The 25355-nt window shown below is 45.7% G+C and overlaps 1 protein-coding gene across 2 annotated transcripts in view; it reads right to left on the reverse strand.

Moving 5' to 3' along the window:
- Positions 1–25355, reverse strand: part of LOC140209887 (voltage-dependent L-type calcium channel subunit alpha-1S-like) — a 419288-nt gene that overhangs the window by 369071 nt on the left and 24862 nt on the right. For both annotated transcript variants that reach the window (XM_072278518.1, XM_072278519.1), the window contains exon 2: positions 18365–18470. In XM_072278518.1, coding sequence (XP_072134619.1) covers positions 18365–18470 — 106 coding nt within the window. The remainder of the gene's footprint in view (positions 1–18364; positions 18471–25355) is intronic.

Below are 25355 nucleotides of genomic sequence, written 5' to 3' on the forward strand. Positions count from 1 at the left end.
CCACTGTATGTTTATGTGTAATGTGTTAAATGAAGCTGATCCAAATCCAACAGGCAGAGGCACCTCTTTGGGATGATCTCATTCTACAGAGTTATTATTCAGTCCTGATGAAGGGTCTCTGCCCAAAATCTATTCCCCTCCATAGTTGCAGCCTGACCTCCACCATTTCGTGTGTGCCTTTGAGGGATTTTCTGCAATTGGAGAGGATCCAGAGGAGGTTCACTAGCATGAATCCGGGAACAAAAGGGTTAAAGTATGAGGAGTTTTTGAAGTCTCTGGACCTGTACTCCCTGGAGATTAGAAGAATGATGGCGGGGGGTCTCATTGAAACCTACTGAGTATTGAAAGTTCGAGTATAGTGTGTGTCAAATGGTTGTTGTGATACATCGAGAGTGGTAGTGCAGTGGGTAGTGCTTGTCACTCTCACTTTCAGCTTCCACCGCCCGCTGGCAGTCTCATGAAAGGACAGCTGAATGTGTAAGGCCTTTCCAACAGCAGGCCTCAAGTCGTGCCTCTTCATTGGCGATGCATGGCAACTGAACACCGCTTAGACTTAGGCTGAACTACAGAGGGTGGGGAGGAGGTCTGACCCCTGCACACGTAGCACGCAGGCCCACTGGTGTGTGGACACATCCTGGTGCTCATAAACCATATCCCCAGCTATGGGTAAACAGTTCCACTGCATTGTGGGCAGCTTCGAGAGAGACGAACGCTGCAGGAGTAAACCCAGATGGAAAATCCGGAGTGGAGCCCCGAAGGCAGCTGGACGTCACTGAACATCCTTCCAGCAGCTCCTGCAGGTTTGAGGCAGCATGTGTTCCCCTCAGTAGATGCTGCCTGACTCGCTGAGACCATCCAGCATTTTCTGTGTGTTGTTGAATATTCCTTATCTCCAGGTAACAAATTTATTTTTACATTATAAAATATTACCTGTTCTCTTTACTCAACACTTTAAATGTAAATTCAACCCACATGTCTGTGAGTCAGCAGTCATTTCTATGAGTCTGCAAGTCTATGAGTCCAAGAGAGTGAGAGAGTGGCTGGGTGAGGAAAGGGGTCTGTTTTGCTGTTGTTGTTTTGTTGCTGTTTGCGTTGGCATCAGAATGTAAGGTGATACTTGTGGGTTTCCCCAGCACAACCTTTGGATGTGTTGGTTGTTAACACAAATGAGGCATTTCACTATTTGTTTCAATGGACACAGATAAATAACCAAAATCCTATCACTGTACTCACTGGAGTTTAATAGAATGGCGGGGGAGGGAAGATCTCATTGAAATGTGTCAAATGTTGAAAGGCCGAGATAGAGTGGATGTAGAGAGGATGTTTCCTATAGTGGGGGAGTCTAGAACCAGAGGACACAGGTGTCCCCCGCTTTTCGAACGTTCGCTTTACGAAACCTCACTGTCATGAAAGACCTACATTAGTAACCTGTTTTCGCTAACAGAAGGTGTTTTCACTGTTATGAGAAAAGCAGCGCGCAAAAAAAGGCAGCGAGCAATAAAAGGCAGTGCGCGCCCCGAGCAGCCAAGCTCCTCCCCCGGAACTGCATTCTCGCCGACATTGCTTAAACACGTGCTTGTGAGGAGCAGCCGTTGGCAAGATGAGTTCTAAGGTATCGGAAAAGCCTAAAAGAGCTCATAAGGTTGTTACACTTAGCGTAAAACTAGACATAATTAAGCGTTTCGATCGTGGTGAATGAAGTAAGGACAAAGTGAGTTTGGCTTGTGGAAGTTGACGAAAATGATGTTTTTTTTTAATTTTATTTTTATTTGGATAAGGAATTCACAAATATCGTACTTTTTTCACACATATAATCTTTTCCATTTTTTATATGTATATGTAACGTTCCGTTATTTTGGCTCGTGTATGTCTAGGGGAAATCCCGCCCAGCACCTGCTTCAGCAGTCCCCTCAGGGTCAATCGTCGCCCGAATCAATCACAAACATCAATCATCAGCCAGCACACCCAGTAAATTTTAACACATACACTTTATAGATATTACTAATTCTAGGGCATTAATATACATGTGATACAGAGAGGAAAGTAATGAAAAAAAAAGGCGCCAACACTTATTCAAAGTCCAAGTTCTTCGCGCGCTACCGTTGGAGCTCAAGTTCGACGTCAGACGACCACCCGAATTCCGTCGACCCACGGCTCGGGACCACCCGAAGTGATCGACCGGAGCCTCTCCGCACGTCCGCCGTCCTCCTCGTCTCTCCTCCCGACTCCCCGCCAAAACTCAGTCCACAGTCATATCATACAGCATGGCATCCGAAAACAAAACGATACATAACCACCCATTGGCTAATAGCACCCTCTTATCACCCTCTAAACCACAATAAACTGCTAGCGCAAACTCTCTGCAGCGTTAAAACACAACAAAGCCGCATTCCACAGATTAACATAACAAAAATCGCCATTTTAAATGTAACAAAAGAAAGACCCCGTACACTCTCCCCCCACCTCAAAAAAGTCATGCCCTCATGACGTTAACAGAATTCACTAGTACTCCTTGTAAAACACAAAACCCAACCCAGGTGCATAAAGCAGTGACATAACTTTGCAGGGCAGTAGAGATTACACCCTGCTCTCCCGGCGCTATATAAGTGAGTCTTTCCGGGGGATGCCTACTCCTCTGAGGCCCCTGTACTTCCTCTGTGGACTCTCCCTGTTCAGACACCCCAGGTGACCCCTCGAGCCGATCTGTCGGACCTTCCCCTTCACCGGGATCCCTCTGCCCCGGTGAGCCCTCTGGCTCGGGTTCTGCCTCCACCCTCTCCTCCCCCAATGCCGGCTGTAATACAGGCGGCTCTGCAACACCCTCCCTCGGTCCCCCTGACTCAGTGATGGAAGGGCCAAGAGTCTCTTCTCCTGGCACCGGGGAATCAGCGAACGGAAGCAGGTACCACACGTCCGAATCATCATCTTCCGATGACGTATCCCTTCTCGAGGTGGGGACCGGCCCCGTTTTCTTCGCAGCGGCCTCTTCCCGCGCCCCGCGCCCTCGCAGAGTCCTCGTACTAGGAGTAAACTCCCATTCGGACTCTAGGTCCATCTTCACCTCTCGACCCAGAGGCAACAGGTGGTTCCGATGGAGTACCTTGACAGGCCCCTGCCCGCCCTCAGGTCTCACCCGGTAAACCGGGAGATTCGGCATCTGACTCTCCACCACATATGGGGTGGCTGCCCAACGGTCCGCCAACTTGTGCTTACCCTGTAGTCCTAAATTCCGGATGAGGACTCGGTCTCCCGGCAATAGCTGGACGAACTTTACCTTCTGATCATACCTCCTTTTATTCCGCTGGTTCTGCTTGGTGGCTGCCGCCTCAGCCAACTCGTACGCCCTTTTCAACTCTCTCCTCATATCGGACACGTACTTCAGACATGGCTTCGAAGGTATTTCCCCCGCTTCAGTCCCAAAACACAGATCAATGGGCAACCTCGCTTCCCGTCCGAACATCAGATAGTAGGGCGAGTACCCCGTAGCATCATTGCGAGTACAATTGTAACAATGAACCAAATGGGCGATGTGCTGACTCCACTTACTCTTCCGTCCAATCTCCAAGGTGCCGAGCATGTCCAGCAGGGTCCGGTTAAACCTCTCGGGCTGAGGATCACCCTGAGGGTGATAGGGGGTGGTTCTGGACTTTTCAACCCCAAGCATATCCAGCAATTCATGGATAAGCCTGCTCTCGAAGTCCCGTCCCTGATCACTGTGGATCCGCCGGGGAAGGCCATAATGAACAAAGTACTTCTCCCATAACACCTTCGCCACTGTAGTCGCTTTCTGATCCTTAGTAGGAAAAGCCTGCGCATATCTAGTGTAGTGATCCGTGAGGACCAAAACATTCGCGGTATTGCTGGTGTCCGGCTCAATAGACAGGAAATCCATACACACCAGGTCCATGGGTCCTGCACTCTGCAAGTGGGATAACGGAGCCGCCTGCGCAGGCAAGGTCTTCCTCCTGACGCAACGGCTACAGGTCTTACAGTATTCTTCCACCTCCCCCCTCATCCGGGGCCAGTAAAACCGGTCCTTGACTAATCCATAGGTCTTCTCTACCCCTAAGTGCCCGGAATCATCATGTAGAGCCTGAAGCACAGCCTTTCGATACTTCTCGGGCATGACCAGCTGCCAGCGCCGGGGGTGGTCCGGAGGCGAAGTGACTCGGTACAGGACGTGGTTCTTCAGCTTCAACCGGGGCCACTCCTTCAGTAGTAGAGGAACGGAGGCATGTTTCGCCTTCTCCACCTGCCCCATATCACCCTGGCTAACCGCGTACCAGATAGTGCCAAGGCTTGGGTCATCACGCTGAGCCGCCTGTACTTCCTGGTGACTCAACTCCGGCAGCTGCCGGTTCCTCAGAGCAGTCACATTACAGTAACCAGTGGGCAGCGCATCACCGTCAGCCCCCAGTTGATCTACTGCCCGATCCGTTCCCATCTGTGCTCCTACTTCCCCGTCGCTCCCAACTTGACACATGGCCTTTACTCCCTGGGCAGGGACACTCTTCCACTCCTCGGCCGTGCCCGACTCGTCGTGCGCCCGACGAGACAGGGCATCTGCATCGATGTTCCGACTCCCCGGGCGGTACTTCAGGCTGAACTCATAGGCAGACAAGGCTGCTACCCACCGGTGCCCAGTAGCGTCCAGCTTCGCCGAAGTCAGGATATAAGTGAGGGGGTTGTTATCAGTTCTCACTTCAAACTGGGCCCCGTATAGGTAGTCACTCAACTTGTCTACCACTGCCCATTTCAATGCCAAGAACTCCAGCTTGTGAGTGGGATAGTTTCTTTCAGATGGCGACAAGCTCCGACTGACAAACGCCACTGGCCTCAATCCGTTTCCCTGTTCCTGGTACAGAACAGCCCCAAGACCCTCGTGACTGGCATCAGTGTGTAGAACATACGGCTTCCGGGGATCAGCAAAAGCCAACACTGGGGCCTGTGTCAGCGCCCTTTTTAGAGATTGGAACGCCTCCTCACATTGAGCATCCCACCTCACTCCAAAAGGCTCCCCCGGGTTCAAGTATCCTCCTACCTCCGACCCTCGGTCTCCCTTCCTCCTCCTCCCCCCCATAGGTGGATAGCCACACAACAGCTGGTTCAATGGATGACTCATTTTCGCATATCCTTTCACGAATCGCCGGTAATATCCGCAAAACCCCAAAAACGAGCGTAAGGCGCTCACCTTCTGAGGTCTCGGCCAGGTGGTGACTGCGGCTATCTTATCTGGATCGGTGGCCACTCCATTTCGCGAGATTATGTGCCCAACATAACTGACTGACGTCTTACAGAACTGGCATTTATCCAGGGAAAGTTTTAACCCTTCCTCTTTCAGCCGACTCAGCACCTTCAGCAGCCGCTCCTCATGTTCCTCCAACGTAGATCCGAACACTATCAGGTCGTCCAGGTACACCAATACCTCCAGCAGGTTCATGTCCCCCACTGTCCGCTCCATGAGCCGCTGAAAGGTGGCTGGGGCCCCCGAGATACCTTGGGGCATTCGTTCGAACTGGAAAAACCCCAGGGGACAGATAAAGGCTGTCTTCTCCTTATCAGTCTCGCTCATCGGAATCTGGTAATACCCACTCCGCAAATCCAATACACTGAACCACTGTGCACCACTTAGACAGGCCAATGCATCTTCCACCCTCGGGACCGTATATTGGTCGGGAACAGTGCGGCGGTTCAGGGTCCTATAGTCCACGCACATGCGTACCTTCCCATTTTTCTTCCTTGCCACCACTATGGGGGACGCATATGGGCTTCGGGCCTCCGCAATAATCCCGGCATCTTTCAACTGCCGCAAGTGCTGCCGCACATCCTCCACATCTGCTGGGGCCAACCGCCGCGACCTCTCCCTAAACGGGGTGTCATTTGTTACCCGAATGGTGTGCCGAGTGCTCTTGGAAAACCCTACATCAAACTCGCCCTGAGAAAAGACATCCCCTAACTTCAGCATCTTCTCCACCAGCCTGCTCTTATACGCCGGCGGTACAGGGGAGTTTTCAAAATTAAAGGCCTCCTCGGTCAGCCGCCCCCCGTCTCCCAATAGTTCTCTTCCAGTGGGCTTCACAGGGGCGCTGGACATCACCGTCACCGGGAACAAGTGCGCGAGGGGCATCCCGCGCTTAAAGGTGATCTCCCTCTCCGTTATGTTCCTTATCATCACCCCCATCCGCCGTGCCTGTACAGCTGAGGGCCTCTGCAATTCAGGTCTCACCAGCGCCCCAGCCGGGAACCAGAACTCCCTTTCCAGGTCGTCGGGGGCGTCTACTAGCAGGGCCTCTCCCGGCGGCAATCCGGGGAATCTGGGGGTTCCCATCACTAATGCCGCCTCCCCTGGCTGTATCACCTTAGGCCTCGCCTGAGTGCACCACACCGTCCCTCGTTTGCACTCCGGGTCCAGCCCCTGGGGGTCACTCACTCCTTCGTACACTCCTCGGAACACGGGGTGTACCGAGAGGGTCTCCAAAAAGTTCTCCCCCCCCTTCTTCTTACAGGCTCCCAAGAGCCGTCGCACCAGAGGGGAGTTAGTCCCCACCAACAGGGCAGCACCACCGGTCTCCACCGGATCCGGACAAACCAACACCAGCGTCTCAAAGGCTTCCGATACTCCCACATCTCCCTCTGAAAATTCCACTCTCACTGACAAGTATCCATCGTACGGGTAATCACCATCACTTATGCCCCAAATCTCCAATGCGTTAAACGGAGTTACTGCCAAATGCTTCAGATATTGGTTGTAGAACGACCGGTACAGTAAGGTAACCTGCGACCCGGTGTCAAGGATGGCTTTCGCAAAGATCCCCTCTATCCGTAGGGACACGCTGGAACGGGGTCCCACCAGCCCATCAGGAATTTGGGCTTGTTTGTTCCGGGGTTCCATAGGGGTTTTCTGGGAACGTGTTCCTCCCGAGACTCCAGTCCGTTCCCTCACTGAGCCTCTCTTAAGTTTCCCGACACCTCTCCCTTCTTGGTGGCCTGGGGGCCCTCCCCCCTCGGCGCATTTCGTCTCTCACAATCCTTCCGTAAGTGGCCAGCTTCCCCACAGTGGTAGCACGCCCCCGGCCACTCACATTCCCGGCGGAAATGCCCCTCTCTCCCACAGTTATAGCACCCACTACTCGCCGCCTCTCTCCTCCCGATACGGGCCCCCGAGGACCCCTTGGATTTCTCTGGTCTCATCCCGGCTACCACCTCCTGAACCGCTGAAGACCGTCCCTGAGGGTCCGAGCCCCCTGGTCGGCCCAAAGCACACTCCTCGGCCCGTACCTCTCGGATCAGCCGTCCGAATGATGGAGGGGAGCTCTGCTTAAATGACTGCCGTACACTCCAAGCCACCCTGTCATCCTCCCGGGAACCGCTACATATCTGGCTCATCCTTAACTCCGCCACATCGTCCTCCCTCACTATACCTCGTCGCAGCAACCCCGTAAGCTTTCCTTCCAGCCTGAAAGCATAGTCGGAGAGCTTTTCCCCTCTTCTCTGCCCCATCCGTTGAAACTCTGCTAAATGCCGCCAGGGATCCCCTGACAGTCCAAACACTTCCTCCAAAGCGTCTAAACACTCCGATAGGGAAGCCAAGGGGCGTGCCGCTCTCAGATCGCGGACCACCCGGGCTGCCCCGCCCCTTAAGCTTTCCACCAATCGCTGTCTCTTTTCCTCATCCGAAACTGGCCACACCTCTAACAATTGGGATGTATCTTCAACCCAGGTCTCATAGTCATCCTCCCCTTCCGGGGTGGGCTTGGCTCCCGAGAAAATTCTCAGCTTTGGGCGGTGCACCTCAACCCTTCTCGCCAGGGAGATAATGGCAGCCGTTAACTCGGCAGTCTCCTCAAGCCCATGGGGGCGAGGCCTGGCCAAATCTTCCCACTCCACACCTCCACCTCTTGCTACGGGCACCCGGCCGGGGGCCTCAACTAGCTCCTCCGGCACCTCCTCACTTGCGTCCTCGGGGAGGGTATGGAGACCCCACGGCCCCGCCTCCCCCTGGACATGGACTGTCGCTGGTAATTCTAAAGCCATGACGTCGGCACTCGCCCGCACCAACATCCAGCAAGCCTCCAGTTCTTTCCCACCCCTTCTAGCTACAAGTTCTACCTGCCCGATACCTTTAATCAAACTCAACCCTCGCACCAGTACCTCTGCCGGAATGCGATAATCGACCCCGCTTACCACACACGCATGATTCACCGGTACCTCCTCCATTTCACACCAACTTACAATCTTATCTCGCTCCATCTTCACACCACTTACCGCAACCACAAGTACAACTTTCCCGAAAAAAAATCCAAATCCCTGACGGTAGCCCCCACTTGTAACGTTCCGTTATTTTGGCTCGTGTATGTCTAGGGGAAATCCCGCCCAGCACCTGCTTCAGCAGTCCCCTCAGGGTCAATCGTCGCCCGAATCAATCACAAACATCAATCATCAGCCAGCACACCCAGTAAATTTTAACACATACACTTTATAGATATTACTAATTCTAGGGCATTAATATACATGTGATACAGAGAGGAAAGTAATGAAAAAAAAAGGCGCCAACACTTATTCAAAGTCCAAGTTCTTCGCGCGCTACCGTTGGAGCTCAAGTTCGACGTCAGACGACCACCCGAATTCCGTCGACCCACGGCTCGGGACCACCCGAAGTGATCGACCGGAGCCTCTCCGCACGTCCGCCGTCCTCCTCGTCTCTCCTCCCGACTCCCCGCCAAAACTCAGTCCACAGTCATATCATACAGCATGGCATCCGAAAACAAAACGATACATAACCACCCATTGGCTAATAGCACCCTCTTATCACCCTCTAAACCACAATAAACTGCTAGCGCAAACTCTCTGCAGCGTTAAAACACAACAAAGCCGCATTCCACAGATTAACATAACAAAAATCGCCATTTTAAATGTAACAAAAGAAAGACCCCGTACATATAAAACTACAATTATTTATACATTCTTAAGTACACATTGAGATGATATAAAAGGAAAATAAACACTTAAATAGATAGTTATGTACTGTGGTAAATCTAAGCTATTAGGCCAAGTAATGGTATTAGTTGAAAAGAAAAATGGTAATAATAGTTTCCATATAACCCTTCTGGACCATTTCCACTGGTCCAAAATGTTGTATATAAGCCTATGTATCAACCATTGTAGGTGTTTATATCCTAATTCGTTCATGCTTGCTCCTGCCCGCAGACATAATTATCCAATCCCTATGTACTTATTTACTTAATTTTTTCATTTTTTTATCCCTTTCCCAAATCTTTCCCTTTACTTGTGTTAATTCTCTATTTTCCAAAAGAAAACAAAAAAAAAGACATTTAGACTAGGGGTGCTTACGTTAACACTATTACTGAGTTGATGAGAAGAGCAGTATAAATCATTAGGAGAGTCATCTAAAGTCTGCTCGCATTGGGGTTATATATTCAATCCATTTATTCCAGATTTGATAAAATTTTTCTTTTTGAATTCTCAGGGAGTAAGTCAACTTTTCCATTTTAAAGCAACACACATCAAAGTTGCTGGTGAATGCAGCAGGCCAGGCAGCATCTGTAGGAAGAGGTGCAGTCGACGTTTCAGGCCGAGACCCTTCGTCAGGACTAACTGAAGGAAGAGTGAGTAAGGGATATGAAAGTTGGAGGGGGAGGGATGGAGCCAAGAGCTGGACAGGTGATTGGCAAAAGGGGATACGAGAGGATCATGGGACAGGAGGTCCGGGAAGAAAGACAAGGGGGGGGACCCAGAGGATGAGCAAGGGGTATAGTCAGAGGGACAGAGGGAGAAAAAGGAGAGTGAGAGAAAGAATGTGTGCATAAAAATAAGTAACAGATGGGGTACGAGGGGGAGGTGGGGCCTAGCGGAAGTTAGAGAAGTCGATGTTCATGCACTTCCCCTCCCCCTCCAACTTTCATATCCCTTACTCACTCTTCCTTCAGTTAGTCCTGACGAAGGGTCTAGGCCTGAAACGTCGACTGCACCTCTTCCTACAGATGCTGCCTGGCCTGCTGCGTTCACCAGCAACTTTGATGTGTGTTGCTTGAATTTCCAGCATCTGCAGAATTCCTGTTGTCTTTTTCCATTCTAAATATTTCCAAGATAATTTCGTGCCAATCTTCTAATGTAGGTGGTATTGGATTTAGCCACTTTCTAGTGATTGATTTCTTACTTGCCGCTAAGAGGGCCTGCAGCAACTTTATATCTTCCTTCTGCTCAAGAAACAATACATGCCCCAAATAGAGCGTCTCAAAGTTCAGAGGTATCTGGGACCTAAGTACCTTAACTAATGTTCTATGAATACCTTCCCAATATAGACTTAATTTAGGGCAATCCCAGAAGAGATGAAAATGATTTGCCTCCTTGGAGCCGCACCTTCTCCAACACCTCACATTTGTATCTTTATATTTTTCCTGATATGGGGTTTTGAAGTATCTTATAATGTTTTTCCAACAATGTTCTCTCCAAGTCAAAGAATTAGTCAAGGACCATTGAAAGCTGCAGATTTTCCCCCAAGCCTCCTCTGAAAGTACCAACCCCGCTTCTTTCTCCCACTTCTCTTTAATATACAGTGTATTTACATTTTTAGCATGGGAGAGTGCATTATATAATCGAGAAACTGATTTACTAGGTATTGAACTGCAAGCCGAATTCAGAATCTTGAAAAATTCTAATTCTACTGTTGATAGGTCTGTATATCTACAACTCTGGTTAACATAGTTTCGTACTTGAAGGTACCTAAAAAAGTCATTATGTTCTAGGCCATGTTTGTTCTGCAGGATTTGGAAACTTTGTAATACTCTTTTATCTATAAATGAGAGGTAGGTTGTAAGACCTTTCTTTATCCATAGCTCAAATCTTTTATCTCCTCTGTTGGAAAGGAATTCGGTATCATATGCACACCACCTAAAGAGTTTTAACATGTTATTAATTCCACATGAATTAACCATCTTCTGCCATACTTTTTATGTAAGATTTATCCAACTGTTTTTAAATTTTTCCAACTGGGCCATCAATCCTTTGTCAGCTATTGAGACCTGTAGAGGAAAACTGTCAACTAATCCAAATTCTATTTCCTTCCATCTAGCCTTATATTCCCTATTACACCAATATAACAGAGGGATTATCTGTGAGGCATAAAAATAATTTCTCAGGCAAGGAAGAACCATACCTCCTCCTTCCTTCCCTAACTGTAAGGTGTTATATCGAATTCTAGGTTTCTTTCCTTGCCAAATGAAGCGGGAAATCCATTTGTCCCATTCCTTGAATTGATTATCATCCACCTCCACCGGTAAAGTACGGAAAAGATACAATAACCAAGGAAGAATATTCATTTTTATAGTATTTATCCTTGAATTTAAACTTAAAAAGGGGATAAGATTCCATCTATGCATATCTGCTTTTATCTCTGAGATTAATGGCCCATAATTTACCTGTGACAGTGTTGAAAGATCCTTCGGCAGGGTTATTCCTAAATATTTTAAAGATTTAGCTTCCCACTTAAGATTGTATGTATCCTGCAATTTCTTGGATGGTGTATAATTTAGGGACATAACCTGCGTTTTCTTTACATTTATTTTATAACCTGATATTTTCCCAAAGTCATCCAACAGTGTAAACAATCCTATAAATGATTTTTCTGGTTCACTCAGATAGACCAAAACATCATCTGCGAATAACGCCACTTTCTGTTCAATCCCTGCCACCTTGATATCTTTTATGATTTCGCTCTGTCTTATTAGTTGGGCAAGCGGTTCAATATATAGCGCAAAAAGGAGAGGAGAAATTGGGCATCCCTGTCTAGTGCCTCTCTCTAAGATGAAGGAGTCAGAGAGGTCCCCATTTATCTTAATTCGGGCTGTAGGGCTGTCATATAGAGTCTGAATTACTTTAATAAACTTTTCTTGAAAGCCGAATCTTCTTAACACTCTGTATAGAAATGCCCAACTAACCGAATCAAAAGCTTTCTCAGCGTCCAATCCTACTACCATTGTCTCTGTCTCGTTCTTATTAACCTGTTCTAGTATGTGCAGAGTTCTCCTTATGTTGTCCTGTGTTTGTCTTTGTTGAATAAATCCAGTCTGGTCTAAATGGATTAGGCCAGGTAAAAGCTTTTCCAATCTGCGCGCTAATATAGATGTAAATAGTTTGTAATCTAAATTAAGAACACTAATTGGCCGATAATTGCCACATTCTAGTTTATCTTTACCCTCTTTAGGAATAACTGAAATAATCGCTTCTCTCCAGGAAGGTGGAGTTTCTCCTCTCTACAAGATCCAATTAAAGGTGTTAAGTAGTAATGGGGCTAACTGTGTCTTCAGGGACTTGTACCACTCTGAGGTAAACCCATCAGAACCCGAGGACTTTCCAGCCTTTAACCTAGAGATGGCCACGTTCAGTTCTTTGACAGTTACTGGTTCTAATAAACTTTCATTTTGTAAATCTGTAAGTTTAGGTAGATCTAAAAAAATTCAATACACTGTCTATATAGGGCTCATTGGGGGCCCGGGGTTGGGAGTACAGCTCTCGATAATATGTTTCAAAACTCTCTTGAATTTTCCCTATTGTACTCTCCACAAGCTTTGTCTTTGGATTCTTTATTTTATGAATTGTATTGTCTGCTTGTTGTTTTTGTAATTTATATGCTAATAATCTAGCTGATTTACCTCCTACTTCATAATTCTTTTGTCTCAAGTAAAGAAAATTTCTTTTGAGTTTCCAACGTATAAATATCGTCAATTTCACTTTGCAATTTCCTAATTTCCTGTTTTCGATTTGAATTTCTTTTGTTGCTATCTACAACTTGAAGTTTTTTAATTTTCCTTGAAGGTCTGCTAATTTTTGTGCATTGATTTTTTTTCATGTGAGTGGTAATGGAAATAATTTTCCCTCTCAGTACAGCTTTCAATGTATCCCATAAGATCACTGGTGATGTTTCTCCCGTGTCATTAAGGTCTAGATATTCTTTGATTTCTCCCCTTAATCTCTCCATTACTTTCGGGTTATTGAGTATATGTGAGTTTAGCCTCCATAGTGTTTTCCTCATTTTCCTTTCCAGGATTAGAGACATAGAGACTGGGCTATGATCCGACAGATCAATTGTTGCAATATTATAGTTTTTTATCCTGAGTCTATCTGTATTAAAGACAAAGAAATAGTCTATCCTTGAATAGGCTGAATGAGGGAAAGAGTAATATGTATAGTCTTTACTAGTAGGGTGTAATTCCCTCCAGACATCTATAATTCCCAACTCCTCCATCAATGAATTCACTCTCCGAGTCAGAGGTTTATTCTGAGTAATTATTCTTGAAGAATCTAATATAGGATTTAATCTAATATTAAAATCCCCTCCACAAATTACTACCCCTTGAGAACTGACCATTAGGTCAAAAATGTGTCTATAAAATGACCATTCACAACCTGGAGGAGCATAAACATTCAGCAATGTTATTTCTGTACCTTCTATTCTTCCTGTGATTTTTACGAACCGTCCTTCTTTGTCTTTAGTCTCTGAAATATGTTCATAATTAAGAGCACTTGATATTAAAGTAGCTACCCCTCTTTTGTGACTCAATTTATATGATGAATAAAATACATGCTTAAAGCCCATTTTTTTTAATTTTCCATGTTCAGATTGGCTCTTACGTGTTTCCTGCAGGAAAGCTATTTGTGCCCTCTCTTTTTTCAATTTAGACATAATCTTATTTCTTTTAATTGGATTCAAAACCCCATTAACATTATAGGAAATTATTTTTACCAATTCAGTTTGCATTTTTCTCTAGTAGAAAAAAAACTCTCCTTTTCTAACCAAACAGTAAGCAATCCCTTCTCAACAGTAAACCAAGACATATAACCACACCCTAGACATTTTTGAACGTGTAACATTTGAAAATTTTTCCCGACTTCCCACAGTGAGGCCTGAGCACCGATCCGCCTCAGTTCAGAGGGATAACCTCTATCTTCACCCTGTGTTAGAGGGCCCTCAGCAGTTTGAATAATCATAGAGAATTTTCTCCTATTTATGTCTCGACCAAATTACTATCATTCAAGTTATTCCGCCTAGTTTATTTTCAGTTACCAGTTTTCATTTTACCTTTAAGTCCGATTTACTCTTTTCAGTCATTTCTCTTAATTAATCTGTGTTCTCTGTACATTCGCGTCTGAATATTTGCAGCTTTTCCTTGTAGTTTGACACTCTGGTTCGTGTGGAGCGTCCTCGCCCCACTAACTGCCACGACTTCTGCTGAATCCTCTCCAGTAGCGACTCCGGCTGGGTGATAACTTTAATAGGTAGTCCCCGGTCCGCCAGGTCCGACGTTGCCTCCTCCACCGTAGCGTAAGTTTTTGTCCCTTCGTCGTAAAAGACTCTCAGCCGAGCTGGATACAGGGTCTGGAATCTGATGTTGTTTTCCTTCAGGACTCTCCGTGTTTCCGTATATTCCTTCCGTCTGGCAAGAATCCCCGGTGCGTAGTTGTGGTCTAAACTGATTTTACAGTTGTTCCACATGAAACCTTTCTTTTGCCATGCCCTTTTAAGCACCTCTTCCTTCGTTCTGTAACTGAGAAATCTGACCAGAATCGATCTGGGCTGGGTGCCTGCTGGAGGCTCTGGTGCCAACGCGCGGTGAGCTCTTTCTATCTGTAGGTCTTTTGCGGCCGGTATATCAAGGTTCTCTCTAAGTAGCTTCTCCACGAAGGGCATCATCAATCCGGGTTTACCTTCAGTTCCTTCGGGAACTCCGTAGATCCTCACATTTTCCCTTCTCAAGCGGCCTTCTTGATCTATTAGTTTCCACTGGAGTTGGTCTTGTAACTTCAGCATTTCTGCTATCACCTCCTCTGCGTTTTGTAGCTTCTCTTCAATTCCAACAATCCTCACTTCGGCTTCATCTATCCCTGAGTTAGTTTTTACTATTTCTCCTTTAATATCTTCCAGCTGTTTGCTGTTATCTTGTCGGAACTCGCGAATCTCTCCGAGAATCAAAGACAGAGTCACCGATTCCCCCTCATTATCTCCGTCCTGGCTTGCCGTGGGGGAGCTAGGCCCGTCGCCTTGCTGCGTCCCTTTATGTTTATCAGCCTTCGGAGCAGACTTTTTAATCTTGTTCTTAGACATCATCCTTGCCCCTTTTATTAATATAGTTATGCAATATTAAGTATTTATCTAAATTCGATTTTGGGGCAGTTTACCTTCCTTTTTGTCGAGAGACCTTTTCCTTACGCCGCCATTCCCTTGATGACCCGGAAGTCGGCCGACGAAAATGATGTTGAAGAGGTTTTGGCATCCCATGACCAATAAACTGATAGATGAAGAGCTGATGCAATTGGAAGAGGAAAGGATAACAATTGAAACCGAATGCAGTAGCGAACGGACTGAAAGTGAAGTCATCCAGGAACTGAAAGTGAAGCAACTGCATGAGATTTTCGCTGCAATGATTGCAGAAAAATACGACTTTAATTTTGAAAGGGTACGTAGCTTTAGGGCATATTTGCAGGATGGTTTCAGTGCTTACAAAGAACTGTATGATGGAAAAATGCACGAGGCTAAGCAGTCAAGCATACTGTCATTTTTCAAGCCTTCCACATCAGCCACAGCAGACGAACCTCGACCTTCAACATCGAGGCAGGCAGACATAGAAGAAGATGACCTGCCTGCCCTGATGGAAACAAACGACAATGAGATGACACCCCAGTGTCCCACCACTCCAACCCCAGGGCCACGGACCAATACTTTGCCGCAGAGAATGCAGCAGTAGCCGGGACGCACCCAACACATCTTTAAGAAAAAAGCCGAAATAACAAGCTAATTAATTAGGTGCCGCTCGGCACGTAAATGTTAGCCCAGATCAAAGGCGATTGCCGATTGTGTCGCCTCTGATCTGGGCCAACATTTACGTGCTGGGCGGCACCTAATTAATCAGCTTGTTTACTTCGACTTTTTTCTTAAAGATGTGCTGGGTGCGTCCCGGCTACCGCTGTACCGCTGCATTCTTCGCAGATCGGTATCGGTTGGCAGCCTGGAGGGTGGGGGCCACTGCACCACCCTAACCTCCGATGACTCGGCCTAACACACCATCATCAGTGTGCTCAGCGCTGTCTTCCCGATTCCGGTAAGTGATACATACATTATTTCTACTTTATATAGGCTGTGTATTTTTATGTGTTATTTGGTATGATTTGGCAGCTTCAAAGCTTAAAGGTTACTGGAGAGAGTGTTTCTGCCGAGAGCACTTGCGTGAGATTTTCGCTACGGAGAACAATGCGGCAATGATTGTAGAAAAGTATTTCTACTTTATATAGGCTGTGTATTTATCATATCATTCCTGCTTTTACTGTATGTTACTGTTATTTTAGGTTTTATGTGTTATTTGGCATGATTTGGTAGGTTATTTTTTTAGGTCTGCGAACGCTCACAAATTTTTCCCATATAAATAAATGGTAATTGCTTCTTCACTTTACGACATTCTGGCTTACATAGGAACGCTCTACCTACGGATGGCGGGGGAAACCTGTAGAGTGGATGTGGAGAGGATGTTTCCAGTACTGGGGGAGTCTAGGACCAGAAGGTACCAATAAAGTGGATATGGAGAGGATGGTTCCTCTAGTGGGAGAGTCTAGGACCAGAGGGCACAGATAGAGTGGATGTGGAGAGGATGTTTCCTATAGTGGGGGAGTCTAAGACCAGAGAGCACAGATAGAGTGGAAGTGGAGAGGATGTTTCCAGTACTGGGGGAGTCTAGGACCAGAGGGCACAGATAAAGTGGAGATGGAGAGGATGTTTCCTCTAGTGGGGGAGTCTAAGACCAGAGAGCACAGATAGAGTTGGTGTGGAGAGGATGTTTCCAGTACTGGGGGAGTCTAGGACCAGAGGGCACAGATAAAGTGGAGATGGAGAGGATGTTTCCTATAGTGGGTGAGTCTAGGACCAGAGGACACAGATAGAGTGGATGTGGAGAGGTTGTTTCCTATAGTGGGAGAATCTGGGACCAGAGGGCACAGATAGAGTGGACATGGAGAGATGTTTCCTACAGTAGAAGAGTCTAGGACCAGAGGGCACAGATAGAGTGGACATGGAGAGGATGTTTCCTTTATTAGGGGAGTCTAGGACCAGACGGCACATCCTCACAGGTAGAGGGATGACCATTTAGAACAGAGATGAAAAGGAACATCTTTAGCCAGGGGGTGGTGAATGTGTGGAATTCATTGCCACTGATTGCTCTGAAGGCAAGTCATTGGGTATATTCAAAGCAGAAGTTGACAGGTTTTTGATTAGTCAGGGTGTCTCAGGTTAGGAGGAGAAGGCAGGTGAAAGGGGTTGAGAGTGATAATAAATCCGCCAAGATGGAATGGTGCAGCAGACTCAATGATCTAAATTGCCTAGTTCTGCTCCTATGTCTTATGGTCTAAATCTAATTGCCAAAATAAGAGTCGAACAGCTAACTAGCAACCTCTAGCTTTGCTCCCTGATTTTCGCTGGAGCTTACAGTTTACAAAACCTGACACCAGGTCGGGCAGGTAAACCATATCCTGGTAATTGTGGCTGCATGGGGCCGGAAAAAAAGTCACATCCTCCACTGGGAGGGTCAGAAAGGAAGTTCACGTTGCAGGCTACAGAGAGAGAGAAGTGACACTAGATACCAGATCAAAGTTCCATCCTGAGGTTGCTCACAACTTTCATATCCAAAGGTCAAAGGAGAAGTAGCCACACTGTTCAACACACACAAGATGCTGGAGGAATTCAGCTGGTCAGGCAGCATCTATGGAGAGGAATAAACTGTCGACATTTTGGTCCAAGACCATTTATGAGGACTGAAAAGGTAGGGGGAAGTAGCCAGGATAAGAAGGTGGCGGGAGAGGAAGGAGTACAGTACAAGCTGCTCGATGATAGGTGAGGGGAAAGGTGGATAGATGGGAGAGCAGGACATGAAGTAAGAAGCTGGGAAGTGATAAGTGGAAGAGGTAAAGACTGAAGAAGAAGGAACCCGATAGGCTAGTGGACCATGGAAGAAAGGGAAGGAGGAGGGTCACCCAAGGGAGGTGATGGGCAGGTGAGGAGAGAAGAGTTAAGAGGGGAGCCAAAATGGATTTATTTTTCCATCAGATGCAGCTTCCTTGATAATACATTGGATTCCAGGTTGAGTGTACAAGAAAAGTTCTTTTATATTCCTTTTATTTGGATTCTCGAATCTGGCTTTATTTGTTTGTCTGGTTGTTAAATATTATATATGTCTGCTTATTTATTTCTGTATTTATTCAAAGAAAGTGGTTTATTTATGGAATAGGGCAGCTGATTGAGACAGGTGGGTCTTCCCCCTCAACTAGACCCTCTATGTTTGGCTTATATTCATATTCTACTTACCAACTTGAAGTTGAAGGAATTGGTGTCATCTTCTGGGAGAGGCTCAAACACGGCGAGAGCGATACAATTGGCAAAGATGGTAATGAGGATGATAATTTCAAACGGTCTGGCAGTGCAGTCAAGGAAAAGATATTCATGATCTAGTGGCCACACAATATCAGAGCCCTCAGCCCCTCAGTGTTGTCAAAGACCCCTCCCATCCATCCCACAAACTCTCTGACCTCCTACTGTCAGGCAGAAGGTACTGCTGTATAACAAAAAGGATTGTTAGGCTGTGAGGCTTCTGCACATCCTGCTCCCCCAGTACACATTATTTATGTCAGCGCCTGTTGCTGTTGTACGTTTAACTATTTGTCACATATGCACTTTATGTCAACTTGAACATCCATAGAATATCTTTTAATGTTATTGTGTTAATATAATCAGAAACAGGTTAATATCTCTGACATTTGTCATGAAATTTGTTGTTTTGCTGCAGCAGCAGCACATTGCAAAACGTAATAAAAACTACAAATTACAATCAGAAATGTATAAATGTGTGTGTGTGTGTGTGTGTGTGTGTAAACTGTATACGAAAAACTATTAAAATAAATAAGTAGTACAAAATGAGAGTAAAATAGTGAGGTAGTGCTCATGGCTTCATTGTCCATTCAGAAATCTGTTAGCGGTGGGAAAGAAGCTGTTCCTAAAATGTTAGTTGCATGTCTTAAGGCTCCTGTACATCCTCCTTGATGGTAGCAATCAAGGAGCAATTATTTGATGAGCTGTATGTGATATCTGTCCTGTATTTTGCACCTCAGTTTCACAGGAACATTGTGTGATGAGCTGTATGTGATATCTGTCCTGCATTTTGCACCTCAGTCCCAGGGGAACGTTGTCTGATGAGCTGTATGTGATATCTGTCCTGTGTTTTTTATCTGGGTCCCAGAGGAACATTGATTTGTTTAGCTGTATACATGTGTATGGATGAAAGGCAATAAACTTGAACTTGATATGCATTTAAGAATAAAGTTCCTGAGGAAAAGCTCAAAGGCAAGTTGCCATGGGCTCAGCACAATCCTCATTAGGGAAGTTTGCCTGTTTGACAACCCCAATGTCAAATTGTCTAGACCCTCATACTCCTGATGTGTATGTTTCGGGTATACGGGCCTGACACAAGGCCCACATCATCTTTTCCCCTCAAAGCCATGGAGGTGCATATCGACTTCAGGAGAAAAGTGTTTCTTCTCCACCCTCTCATTATCAACAACTCTATAGTCAGCATTGTTTCAACATTCACGTTTCTGGGCATTATTATTTCACAGGAGCTCATGTGGGAGAAACATGGGGTTCTCATGGTAATTTCATTAACAAAAAGACACTGCACAGGAGGTACTTCTTGTGCCAGTTGGTAAAATTCCATCTTCCCTAGAACACCCCGGTGCAATTCTACACGGCATCATAGAGAGCAGCTTCTCGTCATCCACCACCGTGCAGCATCCTCTCACAAATGCAAAAACTACAGCACAGTCAGGTCAGCAGAGAAGGTCACTGGCTGCAGTCCACCAGCACTGCAGGACTGGTGTGTGTCCCCGACAGAGATGCAGGCAGGAAAGAATCATCGCGGACACTCCCCAACCTGCAAAATGCCTTTTTCCAAAAGCTCCCTTCTGGAAAAATACTTTAGGGCTACTTAAACAAAACCTTCACACTATCTTAAATTTTCTTCTCCCAGGCAGTTAATCTGATCAACCATTCTAGTTATTCCCCGCCCCCCCTGCCACCTCACAGTCACTCCACTACACTGTCAACACTTTAAGTTGCTTTTTGTAAAGCTGATTACATTGTATTTATGTATTCATGCACATTTTATTCCATATCTGTACCTTAACCTCTAACATTTTATCTAATTCTTTATAAGTGCTGAATGTTGTTGTTGTTTGTTGCATGTCACACCCTGATCAACACACCAGAGCAAATAGGTTATATTATTATTTTTTTCCTTGTGACCATATGTTTTTCTGAAATCATAGCTAATGTGCTGTTTGTGCTGTGTGCTGTGTGCTGTGTGCTGTTGGTTATATGTCTTGCACCTTGGCCCCAGAGGAACACTGTTCCTTTTGGCTGTATTCATTTATGGTTGAATAATAATTAAACTTGAACAAATTCCTAATACATGTAAATGAATATGATGCATAAACTTGATCATTGACCATTATCACCATGAAAATTGCAAGATTAACTTCAGTATTGAGCAAGCTAAGATGAGGAGATGAGCTCAGTAGGGAAGAAGGTTTGTGGAAGTTGTGATAAAGTAAGGTTTAAAGGCAACTTTCAGGCAAGCACAGCCCGGGGCAGTTGTAGTCAAGTGAGACCCTGGAGATGTGACAGCCAGAGCTAGCCTTGCCCACTGCAGACAGATGGGTGAGAATGACAGTGGCAGCGTGTAATCAACCTAGAAGAACATAACTTCCCTTTACACATAAGGGGTGCCAGAGGCAGATGTGATAGGAACAATGGAAGGACAAAAACTAAGGGATGATCTCTTTATTAATTTTAAAATATCATTGGTTGTCAGCTTGAAGGTTCAATTGACTTTTAACACCTCTATTCTGAATGGCAATTGGTAATAAATTCAAATATACGCACTTTACCAAATGGTCAGCTCCATAACCGATAAGCCAATTCTGCATAAAAATAGCAGCTTCAGTACTGTTTGGGTGGCAGAGACCCATGCTGTTCTCCATGTACACAAGCAAAATTAAAAAAAACTTGAGGTGTAAGAGTGTGTGTGTTCTGGGCCCAGATGGTATAGTTATTGTATTTTATAATCAGCGAAAACAGGCTGTCCTGGCCTTCTGGAAAGGCAGATAACAAACTCATTCACCTGTATCTCCAATTCCTCAATTAACAACAAGAAACACTTCTCAACCCTTCACCTCAGGGTCTCCTATAACAATTAGCTTTATTTTCACACATACAGAACATCCAAACACACAGTGAAAAGCACTGATTGTATCGTGCAAGTGTCACCATACATTCAGGTGCCAGTTTACCATGCCCAAAACTCCCTAACCGCAACCGGTATATCTTTCGAAAGTGCGAGGAAACCGGCACACCATTAAGGGCCCAAACAGTCCTTCCAAGTGAGGTGACACTTCACCTGTGAGTCAGTCGCCATCATCTACTGTATCTGTCGCTCCCAGTGTGGCCTCCTCTACATTGGTGACACCCAACGTGGATTCAGGGACCACTTTGTCGAGCGCCTTCACAATGCCTTGCACAAAAGGTAAGATTTCACAGTGACCACACATTTGAATTTGACTTCGCATTTCTATACTGATGTAAGACCATACCATAGGATACAGGAACAGAATTAGGCCATTTGGCCCATTGAGTCTGCTCCGCCATTTCATCATGGCTGATCCATTTTTCCTCTCAGCTCCAATCTCCTGCCTTCTCCCTGTATCCCTTCATGCCCTGACCAGTCAAGAAACGATCAACCTCTGCCTTAAATATGCATAAGGACTTGCTGCCTGTGGCATTGAATTCCACAGATTCACTACTCTTTAGCTAAAGAAATTCCTCCTCATCTCCATTCCAAAGGATGTCCCTCCATTCTGAGACTACGTCCTCTGGTCTTTGACACTCCCACCATAGGAAACATCCTCTCTACATTCACTCTATCAAGGCCTTTCGCCATTTGATAAGTTTCAATCAGGTCGCCCCCATTCTTCTGAATTCTAGTGAATACAGGCCCAGAGCCATCAAACACTCTTCATATGACAAGTTGTTTAATCATGGAATCATTTTCATGGATCTCCTTTGAACCCTCTCCAGTTTCAGCACATCCTTTCCAAGACAAGGGCCCCAAAACTGCTCACAATACTCCAAGTGAGGCTTCACTAGTGCTTTATCGACTCTAACATCTTCCCAACCACTGAGGTCAGACTTGTTTTTATATCCTAATCATCTTGAAATGAATGCTAACATTGCATTTGCCTTCCTCACCACAGACTCAACCTGCAAATTAACCTTTAGGGAATCCTGCACAAGGACTCTCAAGTCCCCTTTGTGCCTTAGATTTTTTGTATTTTCTCTCCATTTAGAAAGTAGTCAACCAAAGTGTGTGACCATACACTTCCTGCCACTGTATTCCATCTGCCACTTCTTTGCCCATTTTCCTAAGTCCTTCTGTTGCTTCTCTATTTCCTCAAAACGACCTGCCCCTCTACCTATCATTGTATCATCTGCAAACTTTGCAACAAAACCATCAATTCCTTCATTCAAACCATTGACATGTAACATAAAAAGAAACAGTCCCAATACAGACCCCTGTGGAACACCATAGTCACTGGTAGCAAACCAGAAAAGGCTCCCTTCATCCCCACGCTTTGCCTCCTTCCAATCAGCCACTGCTTCATCCATGCTAGAATCTTTCCTGTAATACCATGGGCTTGTAGTTTGTTAAGCAGCCTCATGTGTGGCACCTTGTCAAAGACCTTCTGAAAATCCAAGTACACAACATCAACCAATTCTCCTTTGTCTATCCAGCTTGCTACTTCATCAAAGAATTCCCACAGATTTGTCAGGCAAGATTTTCCCTTGAGGAAACCATGCTGACTATGGTCTATTTTACCATGTGCCCCTAAGTACCTTGAGATAAAATCCTTAACAATTGACTCCAGCATCTTTCCAACCACTGAGGTCAGACTAACTAGCCTATAATTTCCTTTCTTCTGCCTCGTTCCCTTCTTGGAGTGACGTTTGCAATTTTCCAGTGTTCCAGAACCATTCCAGAATCTAGCGATTCTTGGAAGATCATTAGCAATGCCTCTACGATCTCTTCCGACACCTCTTTCAGAACCCTGGGGTGTACACCATCTGGTCCAGGTGACTTATCTACCTTCAGACCTTTCAGTGTCCCAAGAACATTCTCCCTAGTATTGGTAGCTTCACACACTTCATATCCCCTGACACCTGGAACTTCCACCACACTGCTAGTGTCTTGCACAGTGAAGACTGTTGCAAAATACTTATTTGGTTCATCTGCCATTTTCTTGTCTTCTATTACTGCCACTCCAGCATCATTTTCCAGTGGTCCAATATCCACTCTCACGCCTCTTTTATGCTTTATGTATCTGAAGAAACTTTTGGTATACTCCTTAATATTATTGGCTTGCTTACTTTCGTATTCCACCTTTACCCTCTTAATGACTTTTTTAGTTGCCTTCTGTTTGTTTTTAAAAGCTTCCCAATCCTCTAACTTCACACTAATTTTTGCTCTATTATGTGCCCTCTCTTTGGTTTTTATGTTGGCTTTGACTTCTCTTGTTAGTTACAACTGTATCATCTTGCTTTTAGATTAGATCTTCCTCTTGGTATGCATATTCTGGAATTGCTTCCCGAAATTCCAGCTGTTGCTGCTCTGCCAATATGCCTGCCAATGTTCTATTCCAATCAATTCTGGCCAACTCCTCTCTCATGCCTTTACTCAACTGTAATACTGATACATCTGACTTTAGCTTCTCCTTCTCAAACTTCAGGGTGAATTCAATCATATTATGATCACTTACCCCTTAGAGTTCTTCTACCTTAGGCTCCCTAATCAATTCTGGTTCATTGCACAACACCCAGTCCAGAATAGCTGATCCCCTAGTGGGCTCAACCATGAACTGCTCTAAAAAGCCATCTCACTGGCATTCTAGAAATTCCCACACTTGGGATCCAGCATCAACCTGATTTTCCCAATCTACCTGCATATTGAAGTCCCCCATGACTATTGTAACATTGCCCTTTAGGCTTGCATTTTCTATCTCCTATTATAACTTGTAGACCACATCCTTACTACTGTTTGAGGGTCTTATATAACTCCCATCAGAGTCTTTTTATCCTTGCAGTTCCTTAGCACTATTCATTACGATTCAACACATTCCAACCCTATGTCATCTCTTTTTAATGATTTCATTTCATTTTTTTACCAACAGAGCCATGACACCCCCTCTGCCTTCCTGCCTGTCCTATCGATATAAAGTGTATCCCATTGGTCCATACCTCCTCTACTGTCATGATGAGACCACACTTAAGTTAGAGGAATAACAACTCATATTTCATCTGGGTAGCCTCCAAATTGATGGCAGAAACGTCAATTTCTCTAACGTCCAGTAAGTTCTCCTGCCTTCCCTCCTCTCTTTTGCCATTCTCCATCCTGGCACCCCTCTCACCCCTCCTCTTCTCGTCATCTGCCTATCACCTCACTCTGTTGCACCTCCTCCTCCTTCTCTTTCTCCCATAGTCCATTCTCCTCTATCAGATTTCTTCTTCAGCCCTTTACCTTGTCCAGCTATCACCTCCCTAGATCTCACTTCATCCCCTGCACCCACCCATCCACTTTCCTCCTCATCCCCAACTTCCTTATTCTGGCTTCTTCTCCCTTCCTTTCCAGGTCTACTGAAGGGTCTCAGCATGAAACATTGACTGCTTATTCCTCTCCATTGATGTTGCCTGACCTGCTGAGTTCCTCCAGAATTCTGTGTCTTGTCAATGGCAAGTACAGTGTTAATAGATGTGATGGGAGAGGGGTGGAGAAAGACAAAGGGATGGGTGGGTAGAAAGAGTGGGAAGGCAGTGCAGACATAGTATTGAAACTTCTCCATTGATCAGAAGGGACAGGAGCCTTAAGTTCCACACCAGGAGGTTGAGGAACATTTATTACCCTACAACCATCGGGCTCCTGAACCTTCACTCACTTCAACACTGAACTGATTCTACGACCTACAGGCTCACTTTCAAGGACCCACCTATCCAGGCCATACTCTCTCTTCCCTACCACCATCGGAAAGCAAGTACACACTACCAGGTTCAGGAACAATTATTACCCCTCCACCATCAGGCTGTGAACCAGCGAGGTTTATTTCACTCAGCTCAACTCTGAACTGATACCACAACCTATACTCACATGCAAGAACTCGTTACAACTCATGTTCTCAATATGATTTTTTCTTTGCACAGT

The sequence above is a fragment of the Mobula birostris genome, chromosome 14 (assembly GCF_030028105.1).
Source record: "Mobula birostris isolate sMobBir1 chromosome 14, sMobBir1.hap1, whole genome shotgun sequence".
Classification (NCBI taxonomy): Eukaryota; Metazoa; Chordata; class Chondrichthyes; order Myliobatiformes; family Myliobatidae; genus Mobula; species Mobula birostris.